General features: G+C 40.9%; 1 protein-coding gene across 1 annotated transcript; it reads right to left on the reverse strand.

Moving 5' to 3' along the window:
- Nucleotides 1-726: 726 nt before the first annotated feature.
- LOC149195737 (uncharacterized) lies at nucleotides 727-4,104 on the reverse strand. Its single transcript, XM_089408008.1, has 3 exons — nucleotides 3,525-4,104; nucleotides 2,240-3,437; nucleotides 727-2,041 (listed from the first exon to the last, which is right to left on the reverse strand). Exons 1-3 carry the CDS (start codon nucleotides 4,102-4,104, stop codon nucleotides 727-729), a joined length of 3,093 nt encoding a protein of 1,030 aa, XP_089264134.1.
- Nucleotides 4,105-19,442: the final 15,338 nt, after the last annotated feature.

Here is a 19,442-nt window from a genome sequence, read left to right on the forward strand (position 1 = left end):
TTTGCTTTCATTTTTGCAAAACATTGCCCCCCTTAGTCGCTGAGAGGTGGGGTGGGGTGGGGGGGCTAAATTGTGTATGAGTGCTAATAACCTCTAAATGTCATCACCTTTTTTTATAATATTTAATTTCATTCTTCCTATATTCTTGTTAATTTAGGTTTGTATGCATAGATTGATTGTTGAATTTGAAAAGTAACTTTTACATTACAATCAAAGTCAGTTTGGTTTATTTTCATGAGCGATCAAGTTGCATTCATATGCTTCTTTGAATTTGAAACATTAAAATAAAATAAAAGAAAAGAAAATAATTATTTTCATTGTACATAGGGCTTTGATTTTGATTGGAATAGTGAATTTGAGGAGATCGATTGTTGCATCACTTGTTTATTGGATTGTTGATTGATTTCTTATTCCCCTACTTAGTTTGGCCTTTCATTGTTTTTTTTTTTCCACTGGAAAATCCGTAATTTTCATTATGTGGAGAAAATTACATATTGTAGATGCAGTAGTAGCATATGCTGTACAATGCTGTCCATCAAGATCCACCACGCAGGGTGATCTGACTAGGTATATCAAAAATGTTGTTGTATAGTCTATTTAACAGTCTAGCTGATAATCGCCTGTACATGACCACGCAGGGTCCATTATCAAAAAGTCTTTATATATATATCAAAAATTTGTCATATAATTTTTATCAAGTTTTTAACATTTATATCATTGCTATGATCAGGGACTATTGTCCCTCTGATATCGCTGATCTATGTATGGCCTGTGGTAATAGCGGTATTCCTCAGTTCCTCGCTGCTCCAATATTAACCATTCTCCTCTGGGAAGTAGCGCGGCCTCCTTGGATAATTGATCAGCGCTGCAGTTATGTTCCCTGTATATGTGGATACAAGAGATATGGTTAAAAGCTGTCTTGAAAGTTTGAGTTTCATACAATATGTTGCTGAGTGTGTGAATGTGACATATTGTAGAAAGATTGAACCAGTTTACAACAATCTTTGAATCCCCAAATATATTCAGATTTAAGCACTGATGTCCCAGAGAGAAGTGTAATAAGTGGCGAAGGGTCATGAGTTCCACAAAATTGTTAGAGCCCGCACCGAGCCCCAGCTTTACTTTGAATCTGTGGTGTTCATTGATATGTAGAACAAATCCACCCCCACAGCTGATTTGATTCATGGCCCCATCGAAGAAGACCCAAGGGACAGTTTTGTCTATAATGGGGGGTGGTTGAATACGCCTCACCCTAGGGGGAGAAGGATCGGGCAGTTCAAGGTATGAGGAAATAATGTTGGATTTCGTGTGAGGCCAACACACAGCCATGTTCTCGAAGATATACCTGTTGCGGACCTTCCATATATGCCAGATAACCACTAAGGGGAGGTTCAGTAGTTTTGATCCCGGATGTCTGCGGTTCCAATCTTCCCATGTGCTAAGTAAATCATCCCCAGTCCAAGACCCAGCAAATCCAATAGATGTAGAAATGTTTTGCCAAAGGGCTCGGGTTGCTGAGCAATGTAGGAAGAGGTGTTCAGATGATTCCGATGCCTCTTTGCACAGAATACACCAAGATGGCCCGTATATCGCTCTATGGGTTAGATGCTCTCCCGTGGGAACAATATCTTTAAGGACACACCAGAAGAAAAGTCTGGTACGTGGAGGAGCATTGAGCTTCCAAATATCTCGCCACCAGTTCAAAGTCAACTCAGGTTTTTTATGCTGTATGAGGGAACAGTAGCCTGGCTTTGGTGAGTATATGCCATTATCTGCCTTACACCAAACTAATTCGTCAGGCCCCTGTTTGATTCGGATATGTGAATCGGATAATGCTGTAGTATATTCGAACCACTCCTGATGCCATTGAGGAGGAAGATCGAGTTGTAGGGCCGACTTCCATGCCTGTGAGAAAATATCTGAGCGCTGTTGATCAGCGATGTGTGCAAATACCCTGATCCCTCGATCATGGAGGTGTCTGATGAGATCTCTACTGAGGATGTGTCTTCCCCCACTTCCTATCCACGGGTCTTGTCCAATCCTACCCAGCAATCCATCGTTGATCCTCCAGACCAAATTGTCACGAATGAGGGGGAGGGAATGTATCAGAGCCTTCCATATTGAAGAGCACCCCGTCGTCTGCCATGTTGGTAGTCTGATCCAATCCAATAAACTCTGGGGCCAAATGTATTTATGGTAAGATACTTGAGCCCAAAGGTTCTAACTTGTCATCAGTGACCAGCCCATATTTGCAAAAAGTGCTCGAGCGAAAAGGGGGAGGTCCTTGAGCCCCCATCCGCCCCATTTCTTTGGTAGGGTTATCTTTTTCCAGCTTATCCAGGCGAATAATCTTTTGTCCTGATTCCCATTCCAGAGATATCGATTACAGAGCTGTTTTAAACGACCTAGAATGTTCCGCGGGATCCATGCAAGTGCCATCCAGAAAACCGGTGTGGCCTCCAAGACAGATTTTATGAGCACCAGTCTGCCTGCCCTTGATAAATATTTGTAGCTCCAAACAATGAGTCTCTTCTCCAACTTTGAAACCAGCCAAACCCAATCAGCAATTCTTTGACAAGTCGGTTTTAGCCAGTACCCCAAATATTTGAGGCCCCTATCCAAGGGGTGTATGCTGTAGGGAAAAGCCTGTTGTGCAAAGTGTGATTCCTGAATCGATGTGCGAGTGTAGGTGATAGTAGATTTAGAATGATTAGCAAGCATACCTGTAGCAGAGGAAAATAGAAGAATCTTGGAAAAGGATCCGGTATCTCTAATGCTGCCATCCAGCAGAATGAGTACATCGTCTACAAAGAGTAGATGAGTGAGGGAGCAAACATCTGAGATCCGGAGACCACAGATATCGCCATTTCGTTTTGCAGAGGCTATGAGCCGACTAAGACCTTCCATGACAATCAGAAAGAGCAGGGGAGATAGTGGACAGCCTTGCCTTAGTCCCCTTTCAGAGTGAAAAAAGGGTGAGGCCGAGCCATTAATGAGAATGATGAAGGAAGGGGAAGTAATACAGGCCATTATCCAAGTGATGTAAGAGTAGGGGAATCCCAGATGAATAAGTAACATTTTTATATAGAGCCAGCTGACACGATCAAATGCTTTGGAAAGGTCAATCTTGAGAATGATGCTCTTAAGATGCTTGGACCAAATAGAATGGATGGCTTCTTGAGCCGAACCAATGGCTTCATGGATCTGTTTGGATTCGAGGAAGGAAAATTGTTGAGGGGCGATGTGTCTAGAAAGAATCAGTCTCAGACGGTTTGCAATGGTCTTGTATAGGAAGTTGCATAAAGAGATAGGCCTGTAATCATCAAAAGAAGAAGGGGAGTCAGATTTTGGTATGAGAGCAATGAAAGTCGAATTGATGGCGTGGTAGATGGATCCCGATAATCTGCTCTCCTCCACAACATTCAGTAGATCCTGCCCTAGGATTTCATAAAAGGCTAGATAGAATTCAATGGTCCATCCATCCGGGCCTGGACTCTTATCTTTTTTGAACCATTTTAATATACCTTCTAACTCCCCAGAAGTAACCAGAGCATTAAGCTCTTCCACATCATCCTCATCAACAAATCTCGGAAAATGACCCGCAACATTGATGATATCAGGGAGATTTGCTTCACGGGGGCATTTGTAGAGATCTCTGAAGTGAGTGATGCCAAGGTGAGCAATCTTATTAAAGGAGTCAGCCATGTCTCCCTTAGGAGTTGGGAGTTTCCAAATGGTGTTGGACACCTTTCGACCCTTGGCATAGCTATGAAAAAATTTCGAATTATCATCCCCTGCTTGTAACCAAATAGCTCTACTCCTCAATCGCTGGGATTCTTCGCGCTCCTTTAGAATGATAGCCCTCTGGTTTTCCAATTCTATCAGTCGACCCTTGTCCTCTGCTGTGATAAAGCCCAGTCCCCGATCATCTAGTAGTGTGCTCAGCTCTGATTCAATATGGGAAAGTTGAGAGGTTTCCCGAGCATGCTTATCCTTTTCCCAATTAATGGAGAGGTGCTTGATCTCAGAGAGATTTCTGCAGAATCCTTTTGCAAGTGATTCTGCTCCATTAATGGGATGAGTTTTCCAATATTCAGAGATCATCTTAATATATGCCGGGTCCTTCAGCCAGGTGTGATTGAATTTAAAAGGGGCTTCTGGCTTCTTAAAAGGCCCCCGACTTTCCAGATATATAGGCGCGTGCTACGAAATGCCTCCCGAGCCCACCCATTGCTTGTAATGATGCAACCGATGAAGGAGCGCATCCTTCATGATGAATCTGTCAAGTCTGCGAGCCAAAGCTGCATCGCCCACCCTCCTGTTCCTCCAGGTAGGAAGAAGTTTATGCATGGGGATATCCACAAAGTTTGTCTGCTCTAACAGATTAGTCATGTAATCTTTGATAGAGTCAATTTGTGCCGCCGATCCCCATGACTCCCTGAAACCTAAAGAAAAATTGAGATCACCGCCGATTATAGTCTGCTCCTCATCCATGAGGGAGAGATGTAGGAGTCGCTGCCAAAATTGTTCTCTTTGGTTGCAAGGGGCGTATACATTCACAATCCGGAGATTCATGCCCAGATCAGCAGTGAATATATCCAGACCCAGATAACCGGGCCCCCCCCAGGTTGCATCAACCTTAATGGTACGAGGGTTAACTCCAATGGCCAAACCACCGGATCGACCAGCAGCATCGAGGGCAACATAGGACCATCCCGGGATCAATGATTGCAGGGTATGGGAGATTTGATCGGCCGAGCAAAGAGTCTCTTGTAGCATAATGATATCGATAGGTTCAGTCTCAATGAGACGCTTCATGGCTAGTTTCTTGGAGGAACTAGCCAACCCTTTGCAATTATAAGATAAACACTTCATGGGGGAACACTACGCGGGGTATATCCTGCTCTAAGGACCCCATCAATGGTGGATTGTCGACCAGAGACTACCTCCGCCCCTGCTTTCTTAATAGCCTTAGAAAGATCAGATTTTCTGCCTCTGGTAGGCAGGGGGTCGGCACCCGGCTCAGTGATACCAAGACCAGACTGGTGGGCTGATAAAACTTTGGAATGAGATCTGGAGCGAATGAAGTAAGGATGAGGAGGGGAGGCCTCGGAGGATGGCCGGGGCAACGCCGAAGAGGAGGGAGAGAGTAGAGAGGGACCAATGGTGGCAATGTGGGGAGGGGATGACATCGAAAAATGAGCCATAGATGTCTATAATGATGCACCAGAATCATTTATAATATGATCAATAATAGAGAGAGGAGGGTGTAGGGGAGTACCCGAGGCTGTACCAGCTTCAGCTGCTGAGCGAGCCCTGGTCATCGGCGGTGAGGGGCGCCAGAGTCCAGGGTCAACCGCTGGAGAGGATGCCACCGAAGACTGACCAGTAGTGTCGGGGCGCGAGGAGATCAGTGAAGCAGCCCTGAAAGGTGTAGGAGTGATCTTCGGGGAGTTCTCAGCTTTTCGGTTAAGTGGAAAGTCTTTGAAGAGATGCCCAACCTTATGGCATCGCCTGCATCGGAACGGTACCCCCTCATAGTCCAGTATCTGGACTCTGATGTATCTCCCCCACTGAAGAGTGATCTTTTCCTCCAGCCCTTCACGAGTATCCAAGTGAACCAATATACGCGCGAGGGTCCTGCTTCTTGATTCCACAAATGTGCGGTCATGATCAAGATATGTGCCCAAGGCATTGCCAATCCTGATAAAAACTTCTTCACCCCAGAACTGCAGTGGAAGTCTCGGCAAGCGCACCCAAATCGGTCCAGCTCCAATTTGTTCATGTTCGGGGTCGAACAGGGGGCTCCACCTTTTGAGGAGAACCGGGGCCATCTCAATGTGCCAGTACCAGGTTCGTGTAACTTTCCTTTGAGAAATGTAACGAGAACCAACCTCTAGGCAAGACATGTACTTCAGGTAAGTCGATGAGCAAACCCCCCCAGATCTCCTTCATCCATTGAGTCAGTCTTTTTGCCGAGTAAGCCCTACCCCGAACATGCCCTACCAGCACAGTGTTTGCCATGATTGCAAACTCTCCTATTATCGAAGTCTCTCCAAACCTGATGGTGATATCCTTTGAGGTAGCCTTGATGCACTTCGACTTCCTTTTGCTGGTACGGGGTGCAGATGGGTGGTCCACCAGGGGATTAGGTACGCCTTCCTGTGGGTAGGGTTTAGCAGGTTTAACCTTGACAGCAGGTGTCTCGAAACACCCAGATGGACGGGTTCCAGCAGAAGAGGTATGCGCCGCAGCGGAGGCCGGAGGGTTGACAGTAGGAGCAGCAAAAAAGGCAGATGAAAGTGGATCAAAGGAGGGCGAGGGGGGGGTGTGGGTAGATAGAATATGGAGAGTGCCCGGGGAGAGTGGAGGGACATCAAAATTTGGGGATTCGATAGGGGGCGACCCGAAGAGGGGAGGGGCAGAACTGTGCCGCGGAAGGGGAATAACGGGAGGTCGATGAGACGATTCCGGGCCAGCAAACGGCGACGACGAAACAATCGGAGGGGCTGAAGAGAAACTAGGGTTATCAAAGATGACTCTGTCCGGGAAAGGCTCCTCCGAATAATCAACTGCCTCCAACTCCATGTTGTCGTCCATCCTGACCACAGGTCGAAATCCGAAAGCGACGGGTGTAGACTGCTACGGTGAAGGGTGTACAGTGCGCCTAGTAGAGACCGTGACGGTATTCTGCAGAGATGGACATAAACCCTAGGTTAACCTAGGCCTTCCTCACCCCAGTTCCCATTTCTAGTCATAGTCTCGAGCCTCTTCCTCCGTGGGTATCCTTTGGCCTTTCATTGTTAAAAGGAAAATGAAAAGAGGTATTTTTTTCATATTAGTTGCATTATATATTTGTTCTAGTGACATCGAGTTTTGATCCTTAAAATCGAAACATAATTCAAGATAAACTCTAAAATTCAATCAAGTAACCTAAGAAGCATTTGAACATTAACAAAAACATCTATAGGTATAGGCTAGAGACGTGTTACAGAGTCTTTAAACGTAGGAGTTGTTGTTTTCTTCCAACATTATATTCTGGGGATGATATCACGTTCCACATACGTAAGTGTATCAGATCATTCTACATGTACCTTTAGGTTTATCAGATGGCGCTCCACATGATAAGTATATGGGAACACTCTCATTGAATGGTTACACATTAGACACACTACTATGGAATGCACTTCAACCTAACTCCCGGTATATTTTGGAAGTCCGTGATAGGTTGTTATCCAACCATAGGTAATCGAGTCGATTACCTTGTACATTATGATACACTGAACACAACATTCGAGGATATTTTCTGTTCGTACGTAAATCTTTGGTTCACCAAGGTGGTATATTGCAATTCACAATGACTTGGTAATCCTTATCTGCCTAGTTACCCCTTTGTTTTATTTTGTGTCTTTAATTTCTAAAATCAATTAATTAACCGTGGAACAAAATCCTCCCCATGGAACAAATCCTTAGTGGATATTAGGTTGAGACTAATGGAAATAGTTGATGAGTCTACTAGTCAAGGAAACCCCTCTAACAGGAATCCTAGTCCTCTTCCTCCTTTTGGAAATATTGGTGCTCCCTATATGGAAATGTTATCCCTTCTGGATTTACCATTGGTTTACCAATTTGGTTATTTTCAACCTCTTTGGTTCCAAATGTCCAAACTTCTTCTCAACCAACTCTTCCACCTAAACAACATCAACCTCAAGTTGATCCTAAAATTGACCCTTTGCCTTATTCACCTATTGTTTCTTCATCCCTTTCTTCCTCCTCGCCTGGTGAAAGTCTTGATTCTAGTAACTAGGAGGCTAAGAAGAAGAAGAAAAGGACAAAGAAGAAGAAGCAAAATAAGTAGGGAGGCAACCAAGAAACCATTGCTACCAATGAAACTAGTATGGAGGAACCTTCTAATCAACCCCACAAAGTTAAATTCCCTTGAAATTTATGTAAGGGTGATCACCTTCTTAGAGATTGTCCTGGTATTTCCAAGGTATCATAAGTGTGGTCCACAGGCTCACATCATCCTTTGATTTCAACTTCTAAAGATCATGCTGATGACAATCCATCAACTAGTGATCATAAGGTTCACGGAAATAAGGGTAAAGTTAAGTTTCCTTGTAAGTTATGTGAAGGGAATAATCCAATTCGCATTTTCCCTTATATGGATGAAGCATCCAAAGTGTTAGGAAATCTTACTATTTCTCAACTATAACTTCCAACTGGCTACCGAAATATTTCCCCTAATCCTCTATTAGTTGATGAAGTGATTGATCATAATCTGTCTCTAGTCAATCCCACTCTCTTTGAACATGAATCCCATGAGTCCGTTCCCAACCAACCATTGGTAGGGAACATGGTTGATTGGATTCCACTATATGTTGATCTTACCTTTCCCATAGAGAGTGAATCTCATACCGCTTAGGTTCTTCTCATTTCTTGATGTTCCAATGAATTGGGGGGTAATCCTCCAGTTCCAATGACGCAGGGGGACCATCCTCCCAGTCCCATGACGCAGGGGGGAAATTCTACAATTCCCATAGTACAGGGGAGAAATTTTCCCATTCCCATAATGCAAGGGGGTAGTTCTCCCATTCCCACGACATCCCCTCCAAGTAGTATGGTCACTTCCTTTGATTGGATTCGATTGGAAGGATATCATATTCCTCCTTGAGTGCCCTTCCAGATCATAGTATAGGCTTATAATATGATCGTACCTGGAATAGTCATAGACAAAGGAGCATCTGTTAGTATTTTGTCCTCAACTACTTGGAAATATTTCAGTTCTTCGTAGCTTTATCTCATTGCCAAGAATATGTTGGCTTTTAACAGAGGAACCGGTCAACCGTTAGGGATCCTTCATTAGTTTCCTATTACTTTGGGAGGAAAGATTATATGTATCAATGTGATGGTAGTCCAAGGCCCTTTACATTTTAATTTACTCCTTGGGTGTGACTATGTTTACGACATGGGAGGTCTTGTCTCTTCACTATTTTCTGTGATGTGTTTCGCACATGAAGGAAGAATCGTGACCATTGACCAAATTTTATTCATTGGTCCTAATTTGATTCCCAATCAATAAACTTCCCTAAATTGTACTTATATGCAAGTGGTATCCCCCCCACCATATATTAATTATGTGGCAATATGTTCCATGCCCACATCTACTGATGATATAGTAGGTGATGTAGTGCATCATTTACTAGGGGCATTGGAGTTTGATCTGTCCATTGGATCCTTTGATCCCTTCCAGAGAATTGTTCTCCCATTTGATAATAACCTCTTGGAAGGCATGGCCTTCTACAACTCACAATCAAGGTTTTCAGAGTATAGTTTCTTGTCTTGTGTCAAGCTCCTTAAAAAATGAAACAAGGTTCTGGGAGAAGAGTTCCTTTTCTTGTGTAAAGCTCCTTCAAAAATGAAACATGGCTCTCGAAGTAGAGTCCCTTGTCTTGTGTCAAGGTCATTGAAAAATGAAACAAGGTCCCAGAGAAGAGTTCCTTTTCTTGTGTCCAGCTTGTTAAAAAATGAAACAAAGTCTATGAGCATAGTTCTTTTCTTATGTCAAGCTCGTTAAAAAATGTAATAGATCCATTTCTGATCCGATTCTTTGGTTAGATCTCGTAAATTCTCAGTTGAGTCTTTCACTTGATCTCGTAAATGAACCTTCATTCCATACAGCTGTTAGTAACTAATAACCTACTTAGGTGCATGAAATGAAGCTTGGGGGCCATGTGCCTAGAATTAGTTCATTATGTTGGGGGGCATGCAAACTTATTTCAAGCATAGCTTTTCTCTGTTTCAAGCTCGTGTAAAAATGAAACCATTGTCAAGCATAGTTTTTCCTTGTTTTAATCTTGTATAAAAATGAAAATTTTCTCAAGCATAGTTTCCCATGTTTCAAGCTTGTGTAAAAATGAAGCCATTCTCATTTTATCCTTTGTGATTGATATTTTTATCAACCTATTTCTTCTAGATGAGCCTTGGTCTTCTCATTCCATCATCACCATCTGCTTGGACGATCATATGCTTTCACTTGGTCATTTTACCCTTTCTCGAGGAACTAATGTGATGAGTGGTCTTATTAGCCAACCTATTGACCTTTGTGTGTTTTGAGTAGTTCCATCATGAACTAAACTAGTTTCTACCCTTTATATGACTCGTTACTCTAGGAGGAGTCCTATTTCATCTCTTTTTAGACTCCCAAAACATGAAAAGATTGTCGAACACTTATCTTTTTGAACTAGTTAAAGTAAATGGAAAAAACTTTACTTAGTATAAGTTTAACCCTTTTTCGAATTGAGATGAACTATTTACAAAAAAGGAATACCTTAGTTGAACATAGCTATGAGGTTCTCCTGAGTATCGTTTTTTGCATTTTCGGACTCGAGACTATTCATGAAAATGAACCTTTGGAGTCTTCTTTTTCACATATTTTTCAAACTCTCTAAACATGAAAAAGGAGCCGAGTTACACCTCCACTGGACTCGTAAAAGTATCAAACAATGTTGGACTTGTCAAACATGATGGGACCGAACCACGCCTTCTCAGGATTCGTTAAAAATACTTAGAGGGATTCATCTGAAGGATGAACTTACATATCAAGCATATGTTATCCTCCTCAAGCTTGTTAAAAAATAAGGAGATATTGACCATAAATGGTTTGGGAATTGGGAAAATAAGGTAATCTACCTATTAATGGTAGCAAGTCACTCTTGAACATTACATTTTTCCACTTCATCTTCGTGGTTGTTGGGTTGGGAAATATGCTTGTATTTTTGGTTCATTACACCATATCAAAGCCTTCGTATTTGGCTTTGGGTCAGTGTTGTACAACTCCATTCCATGTCACCGATATGTTCAAGATATGTCATTCACTTGGGATTTTCTATGATACTCTTGATGCGCACCAGTATTGCAGTAAGGATGCTGCAACTCCTGGGGCTACCAACTTTACTTCATCAACCCGAGGTTCGTACAAACTTGGAGGTGACTGTGCTGTATACAAAAATAGATGTAATGCGTCCACTCTTTGTCACTACTGAGCTGGGGCGATAGACCACTAGGGCTTCTCAAACTAGCCTTCTTGATTTAGAAGAAGTTTGATTACCAATTGAGAGAGGATAATTTTACCCTAATTGAGAGAATTGAAATGTTACTTACTGCAGTAATAAAAGAATGAAATACATGCCTACAAAACACATAACTCATCTAGGTATTTGTTAATATACCTTGCTTTTCAAAATAATTCTAATTTAACACATGTGAAATCTTAACTAGCCCAAGCATGAAATCTGATCTAAATAAGCACTTAACTATTGTATGCATGAATAAATATAACAACCGTTTTTCTTTTTATATTTTTGGAAAAAGATAAATGGTAATCCTTCTTGGTTGCATGGCAGGTGAGATAGGTGTATAGGGAGGTGAGTGAAATGGTTCATATGGCTTGGGAGGCAAGAAAGGGTCTACTCCTAGATTTAGTGATTCTTTTTTCACAATTCGGACTCAAGACATGCCACTACAGGTTTTCCTACAACATGTCCTAGTTCACCTACATGATCCCATATTTTCTTATAGGAACAGGCTGAAAACATAGGGAGTGGGTTGGAAGGTGGTATGGAGCTTAGGGAAGGTGAGGAATGGAATAAATAAGGCAAGGGAGTGATAGGAACTCACTCAGAACTCAACCCAAAGCTTTATGATGGTTCGATTTGCTCAATAAGCATGGCAAGTTATCCTTATAAAACGGTAACTCGAATTGAGAACTTAGTGGCCTTTGGTGATCATGGGTGGATATGGTTTGGATGAGGCTGATGACATAAGGTCTTCTTGCAATGTAGAAACTCCTGTAACATATACATCATTGTTTACATTTATCCATAAATAATTTCAAAACAAGAAGTGTTTACAAAAATATAAGAAAACAGAATTTACATCATTTATTTTCCAAGTTCATTCATGGTAATGCTTGAAACCTATCATGAAAGAAACATGAAATATAATGCAAGACTTAAAATATCAGAAATATCAAATGCAACCTATCTTTTAAAACTGAAAGATGATGACCTAATTAGCAGAAAAACCATAAATTTCATGAGAAACCATAATTCTTTCTTTTTGGGATGAATGGGAGTTGTTCCTCAAGCCATGGTCTCAGGAAGGGAAGAATGAGGTAAGATCCATCTGTTATTAGCCTTTTTTGAATATTTCCTTATCTCTAGAATCCTACTCTTAAATCTATGCACAAATGGAAGCAAACTAATCAAATCTACCAATACTTGCAATGTAACAACACCAAAATCAATTTAACAACTAACTATGAGATAACCTAAGCATACAAGTACAATAAGAGGAACCTCTGCTGCTAGGGTTGGGCCCTAACCCAAGAGCTTCAACTCTCTAAGTCAATTCAGTGCTGGATCAAGGGAATGCTGCTCATTTTCATTAACATATCAAAAAATACATAATAGTGTTTGGTCACAATCCTTCAACTCGAAAACTTCTTAGCTATCTTGTACAAAAAATTTGAATCCTAATGAGGCTCTAGGCCTCTTTATTTATACAACTGAAGTTGCCAACAAATTCCTTAAATCTAGGGAGGCTTGGCTCCCAAACTTGAGATTATCTCGTTCTTAACTATCATTGGATTGGCTACCAATGATCCTCATGACTCGGCTGCCTATAACTCTGAGCTAGTGTGATTTGATTGAGGGATCTTCGAGTGAGTGAGGAGTTAATGAGAGATATCTTATCACCTATAATCTCTCCTTCTTGTCTCATTCGAGTTCTTGCACCCTAATTAGCCACATTTTCCTCCCAAAACTTGCAATCAATGCACATTAGGCCACTAGACATGACATCTTTTTACTCATATCATTGAGCAAAATATAATTAAAACATGTAAATAATTATGAGAAGAGTTTACTTTAGTAAGCTTGGAGGTGTATTAAGGTCCATATATTTTACCCAATGATGAACCTCATCATCATCCCCTACTAAAAGTGTTGCTCATCCTCTGAGCAACTCAGTCTATGTCCATGTTCTTCATTGCTATGGTGGCTTCTCTAACATCCCATGCTTCTGCTGTAGTCTAGTCTCTTCCTCCTATGAATAAAACCTTGCATTCTTCTCTATCTCCTCCCACTACTTTCTTTCTTCTTCTTCTTTTCTCCCTTCCAACATTCCTAAAAGAAATAGTGGACTGAGCTTCTAGCCAATCCAATTAACTTTGAGTCTTTGTAATGCTTGCTTATACTTTGGGGTTCTATTTAATGCCTCCTTCATTCTATCAAGAGAATGATATTCTCTGATTTTTAGGCTGTAAGGTAAGGTGTTCCATCTCCTTTGGCAGGCTTGATGGCTATCATCTCCTAATAATCTTAGCATGTCCTCAAAATGTGTGATTGCTTGTTCTTGTGTAGCAAGGTATCTTGGTGCAAGTTTGGGATCATTTGCAATGAGGTTTTGAGTGTTGATGACAACCATTGAGTTAGACTGTTCTTCTCTAATCATAAGGGGTTATGATTCTTCTTTTGCCAATACCCTTTTCATTTCTATAGCTCTTGCCTCTTCATGATTCATCCAAGATTCCAAGGCCATTAATTTCGATTCCCCTAGATTTGGATTTGGGTCCCACACGTTTAAATCTGTCAAAGCTAAATTGTGTAGGTAGAACTCAAATATCTATGTTCTATCCTCCAAGGTGCTTTGATCATGGAGGGAAATGAATTTTCTGTAGTCTTGTAAAGGCATAGTTCCTCTTTGTGCTAGGGTCTTTATTGGAATTGTATCCATTATTCCTTGAGGTATAAGGCATATGAATTTGCTGGCATCTTGCACTAGGTTTCCTCCATGTATAAACGGGCCATAATTTCCAATTGGCTTTCCCTTTCTTGTAGATTCTTCCTTAGCTATGTGTTCTCAGCCTCTAATTGAGATTTCATTATTGCTTCTCTGTCTCTTATGCTGATCAGTTCTCCGCCCATCTCCTACAATTTCTCTTCCATGTGGCCTACATCCTCTACCCCTTTTGATTTAGCAATTTGCATTCACCTCTGTGTCCTTTCGCTCTCTTTTTCAAGTTTGAAGAATAGAGGAATGAAAAACTTCTTTGGTATCACCCTGCCTCCTTCAATAAACATGTAGTAGGAGCTGAGGTTTGGTTGTGGGCTAGGCTCCTTTAGTTCTTAGCCTTCTTTCTCTGTTTCTTCTTGAGCAATCCCTTCCTGGTCTCTTTTCTATGTTTCCTGTAGGATTGTCTCTACTTCCTATAGGTCTAACTGTATCTCCTATAGGAGACCGTTTCCTTTTGATGAGGCTGACCTTGTGACAGGCCTCCTAACATATGTGATTGGAGACTTGGGAGAAGCTTGTTTTGATGTTCCTTCTCATTCCCTTTTCTTTAGAGGGACTATCTTTTCTTGTTGTTTTGGTAAGTCCTTTATGACAATTGGAGTTTTGGTAGGGGTTTGAGGTCTCCCTTGTCTAATCCTAGTGCTCTTTCTTGTCTTGAAGTTAAGTGGGGTTTTTCTTTGTGTCTTTCTCTTTGGTTTGAAAGGTGTACTGAGGGAAATTAGAGTAGCTGTTGCCTCTTTCTCTGTAGGCTCTAGAGACACTCTTGGTGATTTTTCTTCTTCCCTGCTCTGAGTTGCAGACTTCTGTTCATCCTTCTATCCTTCACCTTATTTTTCATCCTCTTCTTTGTCTCCTTCTTCCTCTGTTTCTTCATTCTTCTCATTTGTTTCTTGTTTTGTTTCCTCCTCTGTTTCTTCTTCTTTGACATCCTCTGTTTCTTCTTCTTCCTCACTAGCAGTAGAGCTTCTGTCACACTCAATGGATTGAATTTCTCCTTCTGCTTGCATGTATGCAAATGTTGTCCATGCAATACGGAATCTTAAGTTTTGTAGAGCATATTCAAGGATGAGTTTGATCAACCCATGATGGGCTAGTTGCTGATGTTTTCCCTCTTGCACCTTAATGCTCATGTCTATCATGGATTGTAGCAGAAAATAGGGTATACTCAGTCTGTTATGAGGAGGTGTGTTCTCTCCAAATATCAGTTCTTGGAGGAGTCTAAAGTGGTATCCATACACTACACTGTATCTCCCTTCACATGAAATATATTTGATGATGTGGTAACTGACTTCATTTGAAGGGTATGGAATGTTCTCCTTTCCAACCCCATGTTTGTCTTTAGTTGGCTGTTATCCTTCCAAAAAGAAACTTTTCTTTGCAAGGGTGATGTTAGTCTTGTCCTCTTTTCTCCATTGTAACCCTAGGGGGAGTGTAGTTATTCTGCTTATAACCTTAGGGGTAATTGCTACTGATAAACCCTTCACTACAGTAGTGGCACTGGCTCTAGTGAGGGGTATCAGTGAGAGGGAAAATTCTCTAGCCACATCATCATCGTATCCTCTCATCTTATCAAAGAACCCCATCCAATGATGCCTTGTAGAAATTTCCACCATAGGATGATGCAGGTGGATTCTTGCTATGGTGGTGGGTTATATTTTATTGAAACCTCCTATCATATTTCATTGGTAATTCTTGAGGTTTGGGTTGATACAGTTCAAGACTTCAGCCAGGTGAGGAAGTTTTGGAATTTAACTCTACTGTGAATTCTTAATCGAATTGAGGATTTCTTATTTTTAAATGGAAAATATAGAAGGTCTGGAACCTACCTCAACTTTCTATGTTCTCATGATGATAATCCTTGATTTGATTGCCTTTAGTGTCCATTGATAACTTTGTAGGCTAATCTCACTGTATCCTATAGGTTCGATGCTGACTGTTTCTTGCAGGTGCTATTTCAGGAATGTCAAGAGTAACTTCTTCGTTCGATGAATCTTAGAAGTTTCCTTTGCCTTTCTCATATGGGAGTTAGTGCTTTATTTCTAATTATGCATGATTGTGTGGGGTGGTGTGTTCGTTGGCTAAGTATGAGCACCTTCTTTTGGACCATTGGTCCCATTACCAGTCCATCATTTCACCTTACCTCATAATCATCTCCCACTCTTATCCTCTGTAACTTAACCATTTTTGGATTCATTCCCTTTTCCTTTTGATTTGACCTTGCCACATTATCTGATCGAGGGTGGCCAAGTTAACTGGCCACCTTCACTTATAAAATCAACTCTTGCATTATTCCTATAGTTTTGATCATATCGTACTTATGAGAGAGCATTGGTAAGATGACATACCTGTGGGTCCTTTGCTTCGTTGATGATGCATGCTAGAGAGTGGTGCCACTTTGCTATGCTTTTCAATCTGCATATTTTCACTATATATTTCCTCTTTTGATGCTTTGTTCCTTTTGATGATGTACAGGTGCTGAACCTTGTTGCTAGTGATATTCCTGCTACCACTGAGCCCTGGAGGAGCTTCCTCATCTTTGTAGTCCTTGTCCTGAAGATGGCTACAGTCTCTATGGTTTCTTTTGTGGGATAGGCTACTACAGGATTTTCTATAGGATGTCTGCAGGATGTCCTGTAGCTGCCTTTCTCATAAACTTTCACATTTTTTCTCATCTTTGAAGTAGAGGGAGAGTTGAAATGAGTGGAGAATGGGGTTATGGAATGGTAGGTGAGGAATGCTTCTCTTGGTATGCCTCCTCTTTCCTTTTTCTCTCTTTTTTTTTCTTTTTCTTTTTTATTTTGTCTCTTTTTTTCTTTTTCTTTTTTTTTTAATTTTTTGAACTTGATTTCTTTGATGGATACATGGGAGACATGGTCATGAAAGGTATTGGCTGTGGAGTGGAGAGGTAAATGGTTTTTTTCATCTAGACATAGGCTTGTGTCACCACCTTTCCATTGGACTGCGTTTCTTGTGGTTTTCAAGACCTCCTATAATTCCTATAGGAAATTCCTGTAGGATTACACAAAATCCTGTAGAAAACATAAGATTGTTTGAAATGATATGGAGTGGTGTATAGATGGAAGACTAGGGGGATAATGGAGGATATGAGATGGGTGAATTAAAACATATATTTTGTAGGTCTTGCTGTCCTCATCATGTTGTGCTTATTCTCCTCTTGCAGACTTGCAAAACAGAATTGTTATCTTTGTATTTTTACCTTTTTGTTTTTTTGAAAAACAACTAGTCTGACTCCAAGGAGGTTTTCATCCTAGTTGCTTGCCCTGGGTGCCTCAAAATAGGTTTTCACCCAGATATATTTTATTCTTATTTTTTTAAACACTCTTGGGTTGCCTCAAGAGGTTTTTAACCCAAAAATGGTACTCAGGTGCCTCATGGAGGTTTTCACTTGAGTCTCTTTATTTGTTTTTTTGTGTCTTTTTCTTTTTTGGTTTTGTTTTTTTCTTGAGGGACTTGGTGGGGTGGAAGCTGAGACTTGCTCTACCACCATCATTGTCTTGCTGATGCTATTGATGAATTCCTGCTTTTATAAGGGATTTTTGTATATTTGTAATATGTACCCATTGACAAGAAAAGGGATAGCCTCTGCATCAATGGTTCTTATCTTCACAAAATCATTATCATGACATTTTTCTATTACATAAGGCCCTAACCATATAGTCCTTAACTTGCCTTTGAAATATTTGTATCGAGAATCATACAACAGAGCCCAGTTTCCTTCTTGAAACTGTTTGTCTTTTATATTCTTGTCATGCCAGATTTTCCTTTGAACTTGAGTCAATTTTGTGTGCTGGAGGGCTTGCATCCTAAATTCATCTAACCCATTCAGCTGGAGCAACCTTTCTTGTTGTGCCCTTGTGATATCTAAATCCAATTGTGTTGCCATCCTTAAGGTGTTGTCTTCAAATTCAATGGAAAATGGGTCTTTCTTCCCATAGGCCAGCTCATAAGGAGTGAAGCTAGTGGTGGTCTTCTAGGTGGTATTGTAGGCCCAAGTGGCCTAAACTAATATGTCTGCCCAATATTTTCTACTGCTGCTAATCACCTTGGTCAGAATGTGTTCCAATGCTCTATTGGTTACTTCCACTTGCCCATTAGCTTGTGGGCAGTAAGGGGGGGATTTTCTGTGCTTGATCTTGTGTTGGCTTAACGAATTTTCAATCATGTGAGATTTAAATTGACTACCTTGATCAATGACCAACCCTCTAGGGTACCCAAACTTATAAAACACATTCTCCCTTAAGAATTCAACCACTTTTTCTTCTGTTTCTACTTTGATGGCTTTGGCTTTAGCCCATTTTGTTAAGTAGTTAGTGCAAACAATGATGTACTGCTTCTGTTTGGATGGAGGGTCAATGGGCCTGATGAAATCCATGCCCTACTTGTCAAATGGCTCGAAATTCACTTAAGGTTGTAGAGGCATCTCATCACTTGGGGTAGGTTTCTCCGTCCTTTGGCACCGATCACACTAGATGGTATACCTCCTCACATCTTGGTGAATATTGGGTCAATAATAACTAGCTTTTAGTACCTTGAATGCTATTATTTTGGCTGCAAAGTGGCTTCCACAAGGCTCATCATGACATGCCAGAAGGATGTCGAAGAATTCCTCCTCCTTGACACATCTTCTTAGAATTTGATCTAAACCTAGCTTGAAGAGATTTCCCCCAATACAAGTGAATGGGGTGCTTTTTCTTATGATTATGCTCTTTTCCTTGGAGGACAAATTTGGTCGAAACTGTGTAGACACCAAGTAGTTTGCTATGTCAGAAAACCATGGAGAGAGAACTAAAATGGCAAATAAATGTCCATCTGGTAACATATCATCAACCATTCCTTCATACCCTGTAGGCAAAGTCAATCTGGATAAAAAATCTACAACACCATTCTCCTTTACAGGCTTATCAACAATAGTTAAATCAAATTGTTACAATAAAAGTAAACATCTAATAATATGGGCATTTACATCAGGTTTATTCATCAAGTATTTATTGCAGAATGGTCAATATGTACAAATATCTGGTAACCAGTAATGTAATGTCTAAATTTATTCAATGAATGCACAAAAACTAACAGATCTTTTTCAGTCACTGTGTAGTTCAGCTTGGCATTTGACAGATTCTTATGATGAAGTAATTGGCATAAGGTAGCTTGTCATCTATCTGGCCTAGAGCTGCTCCTATAACTTTGTGAGAGGCATCGGCATGAATATGAAAAGGAAGAGCCCAATTTGGGCCTCAGAGAATAGGTGCAGTAGTCAACTTGTCCTTTAGGCTGTCCAGGGCTTCTTGGCATCTTTTTGACCATAGAAATTTAGAGTCTTTGGTCAATAAACCAAATAAGGGAGAATTTAGCTAAGCATAGATCAACCTAATTGTTGTCCTTGGTTTCCTTCACTACTTCCTCTAGAGACATGGTGTTGGGAGTTGGATTTTGGAGGATGTGTTCAATCAAATCATCTTCATCAAGCTTCCCTCCTCCTATGGCAGCTTCTAGGGTATAGAGTTGGGAGGAGTAGACTTCATCTTATTCCTCCTCTTCTAGCCATAAAGGTAAGTCATTTTCTA

The sequence above is a fragment of the Pinus tabuliformis genome, chromosome 2_2 (genome assembly GCF_031772625.1).
Source record: "Pinus tabuliformis cultivar Carrire ecotype Pingquan chromosome 2_2, CPIR1, whole genome shotgun sequence".
NCBI lineage: Eukaryota > Viridiplantae > Streptophyta > Pinopsida > Pinales > Pinaceae > Pinus > Pinus tabuliformis.